General features: G+C 42.0%; 2 protein-coding genes across 2 annotated transcripts; both read left to right on the forward strand.

Moving 5' to 3' along the window:
* Nucleotides 1-50: 50 nt before the first annotated feature.
* LOC109080226 (V-type proton ATPase subunit B, brain isoform-like) lies at nucleotides 51-13,623 on the forward strand. The gene is made up of 14 exons (XM_042764873.1): nucleotides 51-248; nucleotides 1,990-2,045; nucleotides 2,441-2,539; nucleotides 2,630-2,723; nucleotides 2,807-2,884; nucleotides 2,994-3,133; nucleotides 3,725-3,826; nucleotides 3,909-4,006; nucleotides 5,006-5,129; nucleotides 5,219-5,372; nucleotides 5,461-5,543; nucleotides 5,642-5,746; nucleotides 6,551-6,680; nucleotides 12,630-13,623. The coding sequence occupies exons 1-14, from the start codon at nucleotides 116-118 to the stop codon at nucleotides 12,764-12,766; spliced, it is 1,533 nt and encodes a 510-aa protein (XP_042620807.1). The 5' UTR covers nucleotides 51-115; the 3' UTR covers nucleotides 12,767-13,623.
* A 2,056-nt stretch (nucleotides 13,624-15,679) lies between these two features.
* LOC122146334 (mucin-19-like) lies at nucleotides 15,680-17,606 on the forward strand. Its single transcript, XM_042764553.1, has 3 exons — nucleotides 15,680-15,684; nucleotides 16,123-16,313; nucleotides 16,443-17,606. Exons 1-3 carry the CDS (start codon nucleotides 15,680-15,682, stop codon nucleotides 16,925-16,927), a joined length of 681 nt encoding a protein of 226 aa, XP_042620487.1. The 3' UTR covers nucleotides 16,928-17,606.
* Nucleotides 17,607-19,156: the final 1,550 nt, after the last annotated feature.

Consider the following 19,156-nt stretch of genomic DNA (forward strand, 5'->3'; position numbering starts at 1 on the left):
TTTGAAGATTTTGAAAAGGGAGGGGGGAGAAACGTGTAAGCACTATTGCGCATGTGCAGCCGTGTTTTTCACGCTTAGCTTACAGTAGTGATTTTTGTGTACTAGTATAGTCATCATGAAGGCTCTTAGAGGAATGGTAAGCGGAGCTGTGAGCGAAATATCATCCGCTGTTACCGGGAGCAAACACGTCGCCGTTCGAGAAAATGTCCTCGCCGTGACTCGTGACTACATTTCTCAGCCGAGATTAAGTGAGTGATCAGTGGTGACTATGAAGGGCCCCTACAAACACAAACCCACCACCGTGACGATCAAATGATGTGTGTATGTCGCAGCGAATGAATGACATGCTGTATATTACACTGCATCTGCTAATCATCCTCGTCAGGTTATTTTAAGCTGAAGACTGATTTTTAGCATATCTGGTATTGTATGTCTGTGATCCATATATATATGCGTTTAGGTGGATCTATGGACAGCTTGCTAATTAGAGGATATTTTCCTTGCAAATGCATATTGTTTACGTCTAACTGTTAATTGCGTGATCTTAAAAATCAGTTTAATGATTGGTTGGGTTTTCAACACTTATGACATTAAAAAATCAATATGATGCAGGTTTTAAGTTTATGCATGTCGTCATGGCAAGCCGTTTTAACATTTAGACTAGTCCTTTAACTAGTATATATATTTATGTTATTAGTCATTTTCATTACTTAATATTTCATATAAAGTAACATAGAAATACTAGTACCTATTTAAAAAGATGTTACTTATATGTGCCAAAAACAATTGGAATACTAGTTTAAGTGAATAGTCAATATCTGAACCACAGAGAATTTAATGACAAAAATACATTTTTTAGCAGTAACGATGGAATAGATATATTTTACTACTGGAAGGCAGGAAAGAATTACATACTAGTATTTAATAAGAAGTTACTAGTAAAACTGAAATATAATAGTGCTTATTAAAATAAGTATAAACAAAGTCCCTTTAAGGCAATACATTTCACTAGCTGTGCAACTATTTCAGTCATTCAAGTACATCTCTTTGAATGGGAAACAAATTCTCCAAATATGTTCACCAATCTTACAATTAAATTTCATATTTGAAATCACCAAGGAAATTTGACAACAACTGTCTTAATTGTTTAATTATTGTTAAAAAAGCTTATAACACTCACACTTACTGTTTCTGTAGCATCTGCAGCTGCAGTGACATGATGACTTTACCAATTAGCGATTGGCGGTTTTATTTAGAAGGTGGGACTGTTCCACCATATTGAGCATTGCACTTTCATTCATAAGTAATATGAGTGCACTGTCTTTAAATATCTACAGTCTTTGGTAATAGTATCTAATGAATAGTTGCTTATGAAATTAAGTAGAATCCTTGTTATTAATTGATTTTATTATTATTATTATTACTAGAAATAAAAAAAGTATTAACATAAAATTACATATTAGTTAGTTATAAGGAATAATGTTAAATTGGCTTGCCATAGATGGCAGCATCATCAGATGCGCTGATGACATCACAACATTCAAGGAGCTTTAACAAATTTGAAATTTAAACTGATTAATTCTCAAATATGGAGTCTTTTTAACAAACAAACAATAAAAACAATTTTAGAAATAACATTTATAAGGCATCATGACTTTTTTATTTTCTGATTATGAGCATCTTAGTCTGTTATTTATTTCTATATTTCTATATGGGTTTATGTTTTTATACCATATAAATGACATTCTCATTCTTTTTCTTTATTTTTCTTTTTAAAGACATTTTGACCATAACATAATGTCATATTTTATCAGGTGATATGTGCTGTTTTTTTCCTTATTTATTTTTCTCAATGCAGTGCTTACTGATCTTTGTTCATGTAATTAAAAGAAGAAAAACTTTGTAGAATTTGTGCAACTTGGTTGTGTTTGTAATTTGATTTAGACTAAAAAAAACTCTTGGTGACATTGATGTTTATTGTGTGCGCAGCATATAAAACTGTTGCTGGTGTTAATGGACCCCTGGTGATTTTGGATCAAGTGAAGGTATTAGATTTCTATATTATATATTACTGTTGTTATACATCTGATTTGATTTGTATTGTGTTTTAGAAACATAATGCATCTGAGTCTGGCGCCACAACTCTCTGCTTAATTATTCAGTATTAAATATAAAAATATAAAACGTTACAATATAAAATATTTTCATATAAATGGTAATGACAACCTGCCCACTTCTACTCAATAACTCATCTAGTTACAGCCGTACTGATTTACCATGACTAAGATTCATGTTCATTGTTCAAGTTCATTATTGTCTTTATAATCATGTATCCAGAAGCCAAGGCAATCATCTAATTTGTTTGGAAGTACTGGATTACTCTGAAGTTCTTGATGTGACATTAACCAGTTGCTCAGTAGCATTTGTATATCTTGTTCAGTTCCCCAGGTTTGCTGAGATTGTTCATTTGACTCTTCCTGATGGCACCAGGAGGAGCGGACAAGTGCTGGAGGTCATAGGCTCCAAAGCTGTGGTTCAGGTCAGGGAATAAGACCTACTGAAACACCTATGTTTTTTCCCTCCATTGTGGACATTTGATCAGTAGCATCCCTCATTTTTTCCTTGGTAGGTTTTTGAGGGAACGTCTGGTATTGATGCCCAAAAAACCGCATGTGAATTCACAGGGGACATTTTGCGTACACCTGTGTCTGAGGATATGCTGGGTAAGAATAAAAAAAGAAGACGTTCTGAAGCCATCTGATGTTTTTTATCATGTGTATTTGCTAACACTAGAAGTGTATTACAGGTCGGGTCTTCAATGGGTCAGGAAAGCCGATTGATCGAGGGCCTGCAGTGCTAGCGGAGGACTACTTAGACATTATGGGTACATTTCAATGAAGCCACATTAATTATAATGCTCACAAATTGTCATCAGTGGCATTTTTGAGTATTGATGATATGTGTATCATCACATTTCCTCCTGCTTCCTGTAGGTCAGCCGATTAATCCTCAGTGTCGTATTTATCCTGAGGAAATGATCCAGACAGGCATCTCTGCCATTGATGGCATGAACAGCATTGCAAGAGGCCAAAAAATTCCCATTTTCTCTGCAGCTGGTCTACCCCACAATGAGGTAAGACCCGTCAGTTTTTTTTTTTTATTTATATATATATATATATATATATATATATATATGTATATATATATATATATATACACATATATATATATATATATATACACAGTCATGGCCAAAAATATCGGCACCCTTGGTAAATATGATCAAAGAAGGCTGTGAAAATTAATCTGCATTGTTAATCCTTTTGATCTTTTATTTAAAAAATTCACAAAAATCTAACCTTTCATTGGACAATAAGAATTTAAAATGGGGGGAAATATCAATAAGAAATAAATGGTTTTCTGTAATACACATTGGCCACAATTAATGGCACCCTTTTATTCAATACTTCTTGAAACCTCCATTTGCCAGTTTAAAAGCTCTAAATTTTCTCCTATAATGCCTGATGAGGTTAGAGAACACCTGACAAGAGATCGAAGACCATACCTTCATCCAGAATCACTACAGACCCTTTAGATTCCCAGCTCCATGTTGGTGGTGCTTCTCTTCAGTTCACCACACTCATTTTACACACCCCCGCATAATCTACACCCCTGAGTTGAACCTTGAGCCTATTTTTTTCTCATTGTAATGTGTGTTTTTCAGATTGCTGCACAGATCTGTCGTCAGGCAGGATTGGTGAAGAAGTCCAAAGATGTGATGGATTACAGTGAGGAGAACTTTGCCATTGTGTTTGCTGCCATGGGGGTAAGGAGCACTTCTGATTAAAAAGTTTGCAATCTACATCCATACCAGTTGGATATCTTCATGATTTTACTTGTATCTTCAGGTCAACATGGAGACTGCAAGATTTTTTAAGTCTGATTTTGAAGAGAACGGGTCCATGGACAACGTGTGCCTCTTTTTAAATTTGGCCAATGATCCCACGTCAGTATCTTCTAAAATATTCTTCAAAGTGAAGGGATAGTTCACCGAAAAATGAAATAATGTTATCATTTATTCACCATCATGTCATTCTAAACTCATAAATAGCCTTTTGGGTTTCAAATAGGGATGGTCATTTTGGTTAATTTTCCCGACTGACAACCGTTGATTCTGAACATTAAACGTTAACTAATATAAGATTAGAATATTAAATTATTCTTAAATAAAAATAGAATGGATGCGTGTCTGTGACCTGTAAAAATACAACAACAAAAAAATTCACGGGTTTATGTGCAAACAGCAACATACAGAAAAACAGAGCAACAACAGAACCTGGATTCACACATCATCAAATTATTTTTTTCAAAATACCTTTAAAACTATTTAAACTGATAGTATTAATTGGTAATTTTTTTTTAACTTTCGGTTAACAGCTGGTTAATATGAACATCCCTAGTTTCAAATATGCACAAAAGCACCATAAAAACATCCATAAAACTCTAAATGATTCCAAAATCAAATGAGTTACAGAAGAGCAACCAGTAGAGCAGCACTGGGGGCAGTCGTGGCCTAATGGTTAGAAAGTCAATTACCCAAAGTTTGCGGGTTCAAATCTCTGGTCTGGTCGGTGGGGGGAGTGAATAACCAGCGATCTCTTCCACTCTCAATACCACGACTGAGGTGAGACCCTTGAGCAAGGCACCAAACCCCCAACTGCTCCCCGGGCGCCGCAGCAATATGGCTGCCCACTGCTCCGGGTGTGTGTTTACAGTGTGTGTGTTCACTACTTTGTGTGTGCACTTGGATGGGTTAAATGCAGAGCACAGATTTTAAGTGTGGCCAATTCAAGTGTGGTCACCATACTTGGCCACATCACTTCACTTTCAGAAGGTCATGCAGGTTTGGAAGGACATGAATGTGAGTAAATAATGACTCAGAAATATGACTTTTTAAAAGTATTTTGATATGACTTGGACCACAATGTTTGATTTCCTGATGCAGGATTGAACGCATCATCACCCCTCGCCTTGCACTTACCTCAGCTGAGTTTCTGGCTTACCAGTGTGAGAAACACGTGCTGGTCATATTGACAGACATGAGCTCTTATGCTGATGCTTTACGAGAGGTACGATGTGTAAATTTATACCGACAGCCATTAGCATCAATGTTAAACATGCTACATATACCTATGCATTAAACCCTGTCATCTTGAAGGTCTCAGCAGCTAGAGAAGAGGTTCCAGGTCGACGTGGTTTCCCAGGTTACATGTACACTGATCTGGCAACAATATATGAGAGGGCTGGACGTGTGGAGGGACGCAATGGCTCCATCACCTCCCCTATCCAATCCTCACTATGGCCCAACGATGGTTAGCAAACCTACTCCTACCTACTCTTGTTTTAATCCTTTAACCATCATAAATGGTTAACTTACTTATTTTCATCACCTGAACACAGATATTACCCATCCTATTCCTGATTTAACTGGCTACATCACTGAGGGTCAAATTTATGTGGACAGGCAGCTTCATAACAGACAGGTAAACATAGAAACAAGCTTACAGTCTGAACACTAGTTAATATAGTATGATTGAATCTCATGTGCTGTTTTGTAGTAATTGTTGATATTTCTGTGCAGATCTATCCTCCCATCAATGTACTACCTTCTTTGTCTCGATTGATGAAGTCAGCCATTGGCGAAGGAATGACACGCAGAGACCACTCAGATGTCTCTAATCAGCTGGTAAGTATAAACTTAAAATATTTTCATATTCATATTAATCAAAAGTGTTTTTGAAAGAAGTCCCTTATGCTCATTAAGGCTGCATTTATTTGATCAAATTATTATATAGTTTTAAAGGAGTCATCAGATGCTAAATTCACTTTTATATGTTGTTTGGACATAAATGTATGTTTGCAGTGTGTGTACACATCTACCCTATAATGATAAAAATCCACCCAGTGGTTTTTATTTAATCCCATAGCGATTGAGGTGTTGTTGAATGTAATAATGAACATAGCAGTCGTAATTTTCTCCCGACACCTGAGCCGCTGATTACTTTTGTTTGTGAAGGGAATGCGCCCCCAATCTACCTAAATGCCTTTATGTTAGCGCTAATCATTCGTGATCCAACTTCACTTACAGCAGAAGTGAGTATAAGGTTTTTTTATGAATCTATGCAATCGCTGTTCCTAACAATGTGCTAGTTAGCAAGTTTCATGGCTAAATGTGGCTAAAGTAAACCGTCTCTCAGAGCATGGTTCGTCACCCCACAGAAGAGAGGGGCGGGGTCAGCAGAGCTCATTAGCATTTAAAGCAACATGCAAAAAACGGATTGATTTCTGCAGAGCTGTTTTTGACAAGGTAAAAAGGGTGTTTTTTACACTATATTAAGAAATTTTAACCAAAGTATGTTATAGACTTTTCATTAATACCCTGAAGAATCATATCAACTTGTGGAAAATGGGCATCTGATGACCCCTTTAATATTGTTACAATTTGAGGATGTTGTGTATGGAGATTTAAATAGCTTCTCATCTTTTGCAGTATGCTTGTTATGCCATCGGGAAAGATGTGCAGGCAATGAAGGCCGTGGTTGGGGAAGAAGCACTGACATCAGATGACTTGTTGTACTTGGAGTTCTTACAGAAATTTGAGAAGAATTTTATTTCCCAGGGTAAGTAACAACAGGAGAGCACCTGTGGAATGATAAAAATAAAAAAAAAACTCTCATTCCCCACTTAACACGTAAAGGATTAGTTCACTTTCAAATTAAAATTTCCTGATAATTTACTCACCCCCATGTCATCCAAGATGTCTTTCTTCAGTCGAAAAGAAATTATGGTTCCTCTTCAGGAACTCGAGCTGCATCGGAGGACGCTTTGGGAACGCCCTTCAGCATGACCGGCCCTGTATCATGTGTGTAATCAGTCCAATGGATAGGCAAGACGTCATAGGCGGGTGACGTCAGAGACCAGGAAGCTTAAAAGCACGTGTGGCAAAGCCGGCATTTAGCCTTCTGTCTTTTAGCAAGCGCTCTGTGTGTGTGTCAGTCGCTATCTGTTTGTGAGTCTTATTTAGTGTTGTTTGTCCACTGATAAGCTCCATTATTCAAAGCTTCAGTCAAAAGAAGTTTCGGGCGAGAACAGGCAGCGTTCAGGCTGTGTGTTTTCCCTGCCCCCAAAGAAAAAGATATTGGGGTAGGGACACAAGCAGTTTGTGTGTTGTCTGCTTGAGAGTGAAGCACGCAGAATCAGCTCTTGAGGGAGTTGACGGCTGCGATGCGAGCATTTGTTACTGCTTTGATTCACTCTCAGAAGGCTTTGTTTGAGGAGGGAGCCTTCACAGGCGTTTCTCGCGGTGCCAGCCCTGCTTTCGCCGGGGCGGAGCGGTGGTTGTGCTTGCGGGTTTCGCTTTCGAATCTGGTGGAAGGAATGTAGACGGGCAAGTCCCTATCTTCTTCCTTAACCACCAGATCCCCTGCCCACTCTCGGGGTTTCGGAAGCCCGCGTTGCAGTACTTTCCCCCCCCGGTGAGAGGGCGCGACTCTCTGCCTGTCTTTCTCTGAGGAGATTGATGTGGAGGGCGTCGATAAGCTCGCCAGTTGCACAAGCACCAGTTGCACAAGCATATTATGCCTGATATTATAATGAGCAGCATTAATGGGGAGTGGAGCTCGCGCAGTCTGCTCTCAGGGGGCTGATTGTGCTTTTACCACTGTTAAGCGCTCCGCTCTTGCCGGGCACTCTCTGAGGGGTGTGTCCGTGTGTGTGATCTTGCGATCGCGGTCCTGCTGATGCTGAGGCATGGCGGCGACCGAGATCGCGGGGATCGCACATGATCTGCCAGACGGGTTGGAGATGGCTCTTCCTATCTCCACCCATGTTCCCTAGATCTAGAGCTCGTTCTCAAGGCTTGGAAGCCCGCGCAGTGGTTTTTTTTCCCCCCCTGAGTGAGAGCTTGCTGCAGCGGCCATCTTTCTCTGAGGAGATTGATGTTGTTTGTGTGACTGAGTGCCTCACGCACTACCGAGGCAACGCGTATATTACAAAATTTCGTTTTTTGATGTGAATCTTTCTACAGATGTTTGACTACATTTATTCTGAGGAATAAAATTAATTATCTGACTATGAGAAGTTAGATATACAGGGGCTCTTGGGATAAAATTTCTCGAGTGAGAACACGTGTTTACCTCTCTTCCTCTGAGGAGGTTGAGGCGGTCAGCAAGGGCTGCAGTCCTAGGAAGCAGTTACAACCCTACTGTGTTCCAGCCCCTCGTGCTGGGGGTGACACTTCTCATACTCCGCAGACTCTACAGTCAAAGTGGCACTCCCAGGCCGAAGGCTTCTAGTGGAAGGCGGTCATGCAGACTGTCATTCTCACTGGATAGTCTTCGTCATAAATGTCCTGACGCCTAAGGCCTATGACTTTTTGAGGGCCAGTTCCCTCTGGGGAAGAGCGTTGTACACCGTATTACATGGTGTCCATCTCTCCTCAGTGCCCTCAGGAGATCGATCTGCCAACCCTGCCGGTGTTCCCGGGCGCAGCGGTCTCTGGCGAGTGCTTCTCTCAGTTACTGCCTGGAAATGTAGCAGTACTAAGAGGCTCGCTACCTCTACGGAGGTCTCTAGAGCAGCTAGTACGGTGACCCCTGCCAGTCCACTGCTTCAGGGCACCGAGCTAGCTGCTATAGGCGCACCAGAGGCCAGTCTCATGGACTAGTTCCCTTAGGAGGTCACGAGGCGGTGTGGGAGCCCCTGCCATGTGTGCTACATTGGGTCCTGCCCCGAGCAGGCTCTGGTCTAGTCTTTCTAGCAGACAATGTTGGTCTGAGGACCGTCGTTTTTAATAGGAGACTTCAATTTGAGAGTCCTGATGCTGTGGCTCAGGACCTCGGAGGGCAGGCCCCTCTGGGGAAGAGAGGTGTACACCGCATTACATGGTGTCCGTCTCTCCTCAGTGCCCTCAGGAGATCGATCTGCCAGCCCTTCCGGTGTTCCAGGGCACAGCGGTCTCCAGCGAGCGCTTCTCTCAGTTACAGCCCGGAAACATAGTGGTGCTAAGAGGCTTGCGACCTCCACAGAGGTTTCCAGAGCAACTAGTTCGGCCGTCTCCTGCCGGTGCGTCGCTTCAGGGCACCGAGCTAACTGCTCTGATGACACCAGAGATCAGTCTCGAGAGGCTGATTCCCTTAGTAGACTATTTGGCAGTGTGAAAACTACTGCAAAACGTGTCTCAATGGGTCCTGCACACTGTAGTGAGAAGCCACAGAATCCAGTTTGGTTCTCCTCCACCTGAATTCAATGGGGCCTTTCCCACCCTGGTGGGCCCTGAGCAGGCTCTGGTAATGGAACAGAAGTAGACACTGTCTGAGGATGGAGGCCATCGAGGTGGTCCCTCCTCGCGTTGTAGAGTCCGGGTCCTACAGCTGGTACTTCACCGTTCTAGGAAGTTCCTGAGGTTTGCTTTTGGGGGCAAAAGCCTACCAATACCGGTTCTTCCTTTGGCCTTGCACTCTCACCCCACACTTTCACGACTCATTAGCTCAATCAGAGCTCAATCAATATTAGCTCAATCAGAGCGGATGGTGGTTCGGCATCAAGGTGTCATTCTCGCTCACACAAAAGAGCTGGAGTTAAGATTTAATGCCAAGAAAAGTGTGCTTTCTCCAGTACAGAGAACCACTTATCTGGACGTGGTGTGGGATTTGACCACGATGCAGGCACATATGTCTCCTGCTCGGATAAAGTCGATCCTTACCACAGTCACAAGTGTCAGAGAAGGCCTGTCACTCACTGTCAAGCAGTTTCAGAGATTGCTGGGTCTGATGGCAGCTGCATCTAACGTGATACCTCTTTGCACATGAGACCCCTACAGTGGTGGCTCAAGACCAAGGGGTTCTCCCCGAGGGGAAACCCACTTCGCATGATCAAGGTCACGCGGCGATGCCTACGTGCCTTGGACATGTGGAGAAAGCCTTGGTTCTTGTCTCAGGGCCCGGTGCTGGGAGCTCCTTGTCGCCGCGTAACACTAGCGACATACTGGTCCCTCACCGGCTGGGGTGCGGTCATGAGTGGCCACCCTGCCCACGGTCTGTGGAGTGGTCGCCATCTGACATGGCATATAAACTGCCTGGAGATGATGGCTGTGCTTCAGGCACTACAACACTTTCTCCCAGACCTAAGAGGTCACCATGTGTTGGTGCGTACCGACAACACAGCGATGGTCTCTTACATCAACCACCAAGGGGGTCTGCGCTCACACCGTTTGTACAAACTAGCATGCCAGATCCTAGTGTGGTCCCAGGGCAAACTCCTGGGCATCTGAATATGGGAGCAGACATCTTGTTGAGGCAGGGGCTGAGGCCCGGGGAATGGATGTTTCACCCCGAGGTGGTGAAGCAGATATGGAGAATTTTTGGCCAGACTCAGGTGGACCTGTTTGCGACATAGACAATAGACATCACACTTTCCTCTCTGGTTCTCTCTCTGACTCATCCAGCTCCATTGCTCTGCTCCCGGGAGTTCTGGAGAGAGTGCGCCGGGACGGGGTCCTTCTGCTGTTAATAGGACTTGATTGCCCTCCTAGACAGCTCTCCAGGGGAGATTCCCATCAAGAGGGCCCTCCTCTCACAGGCGGAGTGTACGCCCCCGCTCGGAGTTAGAGGTTATGGGTGTGGCCTATGAGGGGGCACAGCTCGTAGTTTCCAGTCTCTCAACCGAGGTTGCTGTGACCATCCTCCAATCCAGAGCTCCCTCCATGAGAAACTGTATGCCTTGAGGTGGAAACTTTTCACCTCCTGGTGCAGAGACGGCCAGCTCGGCCCAGTTAACTGCCCGGTTGGTACAGTTTTGGAGTTCCTGCAGGTCCGTTTCTCCGCAGGGTTGATCCACTGAAGGTCTACATGGTGGCCATTGCGGCCTACCGCGCCCCTCTCGTGGCCAGTCAGTGGGCAGACACCCTCTAGTTACATGTTTCCTCTTCAGTGCGCTGAGGCTGAGGCCTCCGGCCAGAAGAAGCTTATGCTAAGCGGTGGATCAGGATGTTATCCAAAAGCCTCGAAATGCATTTAAAAAAAAATTTGCATGTGTCATTGAACATACAACAACTTTTGAACGGTCCTCCTTCTCCACATTTGTAAACACTGAGTCGGTACTTTCGCCTACGTTAAGCCTGACCTTTTAAACGTAATTACGTAATACGTGAAGTCATAGACTCGCATCACAGCAGTGCAAGGCAAGCATTTCTGTTTATAAAGCATATACAATTTATTTATTTAATTTTTTTTTAGAAAATGGCCGATCGTTTCACTAGATAAGACCCTTATTCCTTGCCCGGTATTGTGTAGAGCCCTTCGAAGCTGCATTGAAACTGTAATTTTGACCTTTAACCGTTTGGTAGCCATTGAAGTCCATTAAAAGGAAAATAATCCTGAAATGTTTTCATCAAAAACCTTAATTTCTTTTCGACTGAAGAAAGAAAGACGTAAACATCTTGGATGACATGGAGGTGAGTAAATTATCAGAAAATGTTAATTTGACAGTGAACTAATCCTTTAACACATTAACATCGTTATTCTCACCAAACATGAAACAAATACTTTCTCAAGGTGCTGAATGTAATATCAGTGAAAAAAATACAAATAAAAAATATTGTATAATTATAAATTAAAAGTTTGTTTAATTATAGTTTTAATTGTAACTTTCAGTTAAAGGGTTAGTTCAGCCAAAAATGAAAATTATGTCATTAATGACTCACCCTGATGTCGTTCCAAACCCGTAAGACCTCTGTTCATCTTCAGAACACAGTTTAAGATATTTTAGATTTAGTCCGAGAGCTTTCTGTCCCTCCATTGAAAATGTATGTACGGTATACTGTCCATGTCCAGAAAGGTAATAAAAACATCATTAAAGTAGTCCATGTGACATCAGAGGGTCCGGTTAGAATTTATTGAAGCATCGAATTTACATTTTGCTCCAAAAAATAACAAAAATTACGACTTTATTCAGCATTTTCTTCTCTTCCGGGTCTGTTGTGAGCGCGTTCACAACACTGCAGTGAAGCCGCTGCTGACGGGTTTTCTTTGGTATTGGGGCACCAGAGAATACGTCAGCAGCGTCGTACGTCAACAGTCACAGCAGTCGCGTTCACAACAGACCCGGAAGAGACAATCCTGAATAAAGTCGTAATTTTTGTTATTTTTGGAGCAAAATGTATTTTCGATGCTTCAACAAATTCTAACTGACCTTCTGATGTCACATGGACTACTTTGATGATGTTTTTATTACCTTTCTGGACATGGACAGTATACCGTACATACATTTTTAATGGAGGGTCAGAAAGCTCTCGGACTAAATCTAAAATATCTTAAACTGTGTTCCGAAGACGAACGGAGGTCTTCTGGGTCTGGAACGACATGAGGGTAAGTCATTAATGACATAATTTTAATTTTTGGGTGAACTAACGCTTTAATTCTGATTGTCTGTCTCTTGTTTTATTCTTTGCTGAAATGTGTACCTGCAGGGGTTACCACACTTTTTCAGCTTGTGCATATGATTGCATGAAAAGCAAAATGGGCTGCTCTATATTTAACTTCAGAATGAGCCTAACATGTTTTGTGCCACAGGTGCATATGAGAACCGAACTGTGTTTGAAACACTGGACATTGGCTGGCAGCTGTTGAGAATCTTCCCCAAGGAGATGCTGAAAAGGATTCCTCAGAACACTGTGGCTGAGTTTTATCCCAGGGACTCCAAACATTAGTCTTACTTCCTTCCTCGTTTATTCACTTTGTCTCTCAATAAGCCGTAAATCTGTCCGCTACACTTCTAGATGTTACTCACTCTCTCTGCTCAAATCAAGTACACTGAGTCTACATTAATGTAATACAAAGTTGTTTCATTTTTGCTCTTGGTATTTATTTATTATGTAAGTGTTGCTGAATAGTACAGCAAATATTGTATGAATATTGTTGCTACACCGTAGTGTGAAAGTATTTTTGTGTGTGAGTGTAACTCAGTATGTCAAAATGTGTTCTGAACAAGTGCTATACAATCTGGAAAAAGCCAATTTTTCCCTTTGCTGGGCAAAATTTTAGAACAACTGACTAAGCTATTAGTATGCATCACAAAGCAGTCCATTTCTGTACTTTAGAAGTGCCAAGTTAAACGTATGATGGCTTTATGTATTCTATTAAATTTTCATCATTATAATGAATACACTATATATAAAAGTACATATTTATCATTTAAGTATGAAAAGAACCCATATGTTCATAGAATGCATTATAAAGGAATAGAAAAGCACAGTGGCCCTATCAAATCAAAGGATTAAAAAAACAAAACACTGAGCATAGATTTATTGTTAGTTATGTACTGTTTTTGTATAAAAAATTGTAATTTATGTTTGTGTCAGCAATATGTTTATTATAATTTATATTGGTGCCATGAATATGTACAGTGGTAAAGTGTGTGATATCAAGTGAATTCATATTGAAGTGGTTGTTGTCAATGCATGAACGCTATATTGAAAATATTTATGTAAACACTTGCTTCATGAAATAAACCTTGATGTAGTATAAATGAATAATCATGCTGATAGTAAAGACATATACTTATTGATGGTTTGGTGTTGATTAATTTCAATATTGATGTAATTTGTGCAAGAGGATACATATTAATTTCACCAGAAAATGGTGTAGTTTTGCATAGCTTTGTTCATGTAACTTGCTAGCTCAGACAATAAGAAAAGGCACATGATTGTTTTTAATCTTCACCTAATTTGCCATAAAATATGTGCCACATATTTGCAAAAGAAAGTATTGAGCAAACAAAGTAAAAGTTCAATCAGGACCACTTCCGTCAAGAATATTTATGACAATTATATTGCATACAGTTAGTGTTGGCGGTATGGTTATGTTCTGGGCAACACTCCACACACCTGTCCATGCAGCCATGCTTGGACAGAGTGGGAAGAGCAGCAAAACAAACCCCCCTGGGGTACAGAACAGAACCATTATATGCATGCATAATTACAATTCACAATTACATGAGTTGTAAACGAAACGTGATAGAGAATGCTTCCAATGAAGTGATTGTAAAGAAAGAAACAAAGTTAGATCGGATTAAAGGGTAAGTTGGTGGAGTTGGGGTTGGAGGAGGGAGTTAATTGCAAGTAGCAATGCGATGAAAGACACGCTGAAGAATGGGAATTTAAATAGACCGCGTGTGATAGGTGTCAACACTTGATTGGTACACGTCAGGAACAGCTGACTGTCGGCTAATGCAAGCTTGACTAACGTGGCCTGCCTGAACTAACGCGATGCTGGATTTTTGCAAAAATTATATATGTACAAAAAGATATAATTATTTGCAAACTAATTATTTTAATATCAAAATTAGTATTATAAGTAATATAATTAGCACGTTATTCAATTAACACATTTTTATTTAATATGATGTGGTATATTTTGTATAAAGTGGGTGTATGATGATATCTTATGCAGACATTACACAGTGACAGTAATGTTCTGGGATTATTTAGCTGCTTTAAAATGTTTAACTGCAGAGGGTATCAGAGCTTTCACAAAACAAGCATCAATTATCTTTTAACGACCAGTTTCCCAGGTGAACAGTATTTCATATAATTAGAAATTTGTGCTAATTGGACTGGTGAAGGCCTATAAAATACACTTACCTCCAGTTGTGTGTGTGCTTGGATTTGTTGATTCTGTGTGGTGGTTTGAGAATGTGAACATTGGGTTTGTGGGGGTGGGGGTTTGGGCCATGGCTCAAGGGTTTAAAAGGTGAGTTTGTTCATTCAATCTGTGTTTGAATGACTCTGCAAACGCTTGCTAATGTGTCTTTTAAAATTTATAGGTTACCCTTGCTAGTAATATTCTTAATTTGGAGAAATGCTGATGGATTTAAAAGTGAGTTTTTGTGTCCTTCCCAGTTTTATTTCAAGGAATGCATGTTTAGTGGGACTTGTGTACAAAAGTCTGTTTAATTCTAAGTGGAGTATATTCCAGTGTCCATCATTGGTTGGGGTCTGTCTTCTGATGCTTTCTCACCTCATGCAGTCCAGTCTTCTATGTCAGACATCCTTGTGATTGGGACTCTGCCTGTTGAAGAAGTGGGCTCAAGTGTATTCCCTAACAAACCCCTGAAAAGCAAATCTAAGCTGAATCTACTTTTGTCAAAGGTGGTTCAAGCAGATTTCAGTCAACAGCCCATGCCCAAACTGCTCCAAGCAGCTCTGTCTCCACTTCCTTGCCTCTGTCCTGGAATCAACAGCCTTCAAGCAGTTTGGCATCCTCTGGGTCAACCATTCCATTTGTAGCTGGTGGATTAAGTTAGGAGACCCAATATGCTGCAAGTGGTTCTGGACAAGTTTTCTTTTTCCTTTTTTTTTTTTTTTTTTTTTTTTTTTTTTTTTTTTCTCTACCCTAGGAGAGTAGTAGCTATCCTGCCAAGCTTGGTGTTTCTGGCCAATCCACCAGTGATGCTTTGCATGTGTCCAGCTCCCAGGAAACCTTGGTTCAACTGGCAGAAGCCTCTTTGCTTCTCTTTTCTAAGAAGGTCTCTTACAGCAGTTCATCTGCTCCAGGTGCCACCTCTACTTCTCAGAGTAGCCCTGCACTACTTTCAGAAAGCTCAGGTCAACCTGTATCTAAACATGAAGTTGGTTACAGTGGTTTGTCTCAAGATGCCTCTAGTCTTTATACTTCAGGATTCCTGATGGCTAACAAGCTTGATTATTTACCCCCTGGGGGTTTCTGGCCCGTCCAAAAATGTTCAGAGTTCACCTAGTGGATCTATGTCAAGCACCCAGAGCAGGACTGACGCTCAGTTAGCAACTTCCAGTCATTTTATCCCTGTGCAGGGAGGTAGTAGCTCTGTTAGTTTATCTTTCAAGACTCTGGGTCGGTATGCTCTTGCGTCCCCTACCAAATATGTAAGCGCCCCATGTCTGCACCCCAAGCTACCACAAATAGCGGGTCTACCTATAGAGCAGTTTCACAGGTTTGTTCTGTCTCAGATTGGAGCTTTTGGTCAGTTTACATCTCAGGAAGGAAGATATTACAGGGGATTGCTTCCACATTCTCAAGCTGGCTCTAGTCAATATGCTCTTGGCTACTCCAAGCCTATTTCCTCCCCCCAAATCTCTTCAAGTCATCCCACCAGTGCCTTGAGTTCCCGTAAGCAATATAGCTCTGCCCCCGGCAGCTCTGGGGCTCAGTTTGGGGCCACTACTGGTTTGCTCTCACAGGGAGTGAGCAGCTCTTACAGCAGTTCTGTTCAGTCTCAAGGTACCACAAGGCAGTTTGCCACTGGGTCTTCCCCATATCTCTCTCTCTCTCTCTCTGTCTCTCTGTCTCTCTCTCTCTCTCTCTCTCTCTCTGTCTCTCTCTCTCTCTCTCTCTCTGTGCGCACCCAAGCTGGTCCATCTACTACCGTTCAGGGTTCTCAGAAGCAGCTTCCCTCTTCCTACACGGGCAGCTCTGGCACTCAGGCAGGATCCTCTAACCCCTTCACTCTGCATGGAAGCACTGCTTATGGTGGATCTCGTCAGCCTCAGGGTACCACAAGTCAGTCTGCCCCTGGGCCTCCATCCTCATATCCTGGTTTATCCTTGTCCTCACGCCAAGGTGTTGCCAGTAAATCTAGTTCACAGAAGCGGTTTACTTTTACCTTTATGGGCAGAACTGGCACCAAGGCAGGGTCCTCAACTCCTTTTATCCTGCATGGAAGCCCTGCTTATGGTGGATCACATCAGCCTCAAGATATGGCAAGTCAGTCTGCCCCTGGACCTCATTCCTCATATGCAAGTGTATCGCTGTCCTCACCCCAAGCTGTTGCTGGTCCTGGTACTGCTCCGTTCACAGAAGCAGTTTATCTCTACCTCCACAGGCAACTCTGGTAAACTGCTGTGACGCAAGTGTCTTTCAGAATTGAAACCGAAGGAAAGGTTGGAAGGAAAGGGTTTATTTATTTTTTTAATGTTCATTTGACTTGCTGCTTACGCTTCCAACTCTTGTTCGTGTACTGGTTTTAGATGCAGACTCTGAGGAGTCCTGCAGCAGATATTTTGTTGTGCACCTTGGTCTTGGCGCTTCATGCTACAGTGCGTTGGTCTGCCGGAGTAATATAATACTACTTTCAGCTCTGCTGCTGAGTTGAGCTGGAACATTAAGTGGCAAGCTGTTTTAACATTAATGCTATAATGGCTCAGGTTGTGGAGTTGAGCAGACGGGTTTTCCTATCGCGCGCTCTCTCGCTCGCTCTACTTCTCTGCTGCACTTTCAGCGCTGCTGTTGCTTTGAGGTGGAACAAATCAGTGGGCGAGCTCACATCTAGAGTAAATTACTATGGCAAGCTGTTTTACACCTAATGCCATATTGATTTAGGCTGCAGAGTAAGCAGGGTTTTTCTTGTCTCTGCTCCTGCACTGCATTAAGGCACGTACATTGATTTGGCGCTTACACTTCCAACTCTTGTTCATGTGACTGTTTTTAAGCGCAGACTCCACAGTTGACATTTGCCATGGGCTATGGTTTTTGGTGCCTCATGCTACCAAACACTAGTCTGCCCAGCTAATAATTATTCTTTCAGCTCCACTGCTGTCTTGAGCTGGAGCAAAGTGAAACACATTTTTAGCTCAACATGTTTATTTTCACAACACACAACCAACGACCAACATCATAACTAATCACTCCACTCATCACAAACAATCTACATAACTAACAATTCCACACATTCCAACTGAGATGCACTGAGCTGAGCTACTGTGTGAATGAGTTCACGTGTAAGAGTATCTCTTATGGCAAGCTATTAATGCTCACCATGGTCGGCCTACTTCCCATTGCAGCGCTTTTGCAACCAACACTCACTTCATTTACATTTAATCATTTAGCAGACGCTTTTATCCAAAGCGACTTACAAATGAGAACAATAGAAGCAATCAGATCAACAAGAGAACAACGGTATACGAGTGCCATGACAAGTCTCAGTTAGTCTAGTACAGAACACGTAGCCAGTTTTTTTTTTTTTTTTAAAGAATATAATAGAAAAAGTTGGTTAAGTGCTGGCGAAAAAGATAAGTCTTTACTCATTTTCAAAAAACATCTAAAGACTCAGCTGTTCGAATTGAGATCTGGAGGTCATTCTACCAGCTGGGTGTCGTCCACAAGGCGTTGTTCACTTGTAGAGCGCAAACTTCTGGAGGGCGCATAAGATTGAAGTAATGCGCTTAGGTATGTTGGTGCCGTGCCAGTCGTTGTCTTGTAGGCAAGCATCAGTACCTTGAATTTGATGCGAGCGGCTACTGGTAGCCAGTGTAACCTGATGAGGAGAGGAGTAACGTGAGCGATTTTTGACTCATTGAAGACAACCCTCGCTGCTGCATTCTGGATCAGTGGCAGAGGCTTGATCGTACATGCAGGAAGGCCCGCCAGGAGAGCATTACAATAGTCCAGTCGGGAGAGATCAAGAGCTTGGACAAGTTGGGTGGCTTGCTCTGACAGGAAGGGTCTAATCTTCCTAATGTTGTATAAGGCAAATCTGCAGGACCGGGTCATTGTAGCAATATGGTCTGAAGCTTAACTGATGATCCATCACAACTCCTAGCTTTCTGGCTGTCCTGGAAGGAGTTATGGTTTATGAACCCAGCTGTATAGAGAAATTGTGATGAAACGATGGGTTAGCTGGAACCACCAGCAGTTCAGTCTTAGTAAGGTTGAGCTGAAGGTGATGGTCATTCATCCAGCTAGAAATGTCACTCAGACAGGCTGAAATGCAAGCAACTACCATTGGGTCATCTGGTTGGAATGAGAAGTACAGTTGAGTGTCATCAGTGTAGCAGTGATAGGAAAAGCCATGCTTCTGAATGACAGATCCTAATGACGTCATGTAGATGGAGAAGAGAAGTGGTCCAAGTACTGAGCCTTGAGGAACCCCAGTAGCAAGTTGTTGTGACTTAGAAACTTCACCCCTCCAAGACACCATGAAGGATCTATCAGAAAGGTAGGACTTAAACCACTGGAGTGCGGTTCCAGAGATGCCCATCTTTCTGAGGGTGGACAGGAGAACCTGGTGATTTAACGGTGTCAAAAGCAGCAGACAGGTCCAGCAAAATGAGTACTGAGGATTTTGA

This window comes from Cyprinus carpio, chromosome A10, assembly GCF_018340385.1.
Source record: "Cyprinus carpio isolate SPL01 chromosome A10, ASM1834038v1, whole genome shotgun sequence".
In the NCBI taxonomy this organism is placed as follows: Eukaryota; Metazoa; Chordata; class Actinopteri; order Cypriniformes; family Cyprinidae; genus Cyprinus; species Cyprinus carpio.

What these genes read in the sequence shown, in the direction of transcription:
- LOC109080226 (XM_042764873.1), top strand. Translation starts at nt 116, where the DNA reads ATGAAGGCTCTTAGAGGAATGGTAAGCGGAGCTGTGAGCGAAATATCA. An exon ending in GCTCCAAAGCTGTGGTTCAG is followed by an intron (nt 2,540 to 2,629) that starts GTCAGGGAATAA and finishes TTTCCTTGGTAG; the next exon opens with GTTTTTGAGGGAACGTCTGG. An exon ending in CTGGTCTACCCCACAATGAG is followed by an intron (nt 3,134 to 3,724) that starts GTAAGACCCGTC and finishes TGTGTTTTTCAG; the next exon opens with ATTGCTGCACAGATCTGTCG.
- LOC122146334 (XM_042764553.1), top strand. An exon ending in CAGTTCTGTTCAGTCTCAAG is followed by an intron (nt 16,314 to 16,442) that starts GTACCACAAGGC and finishes TGCGCACCCAAG; the next exon opens with CTGGTCCATCTACTACCGTT.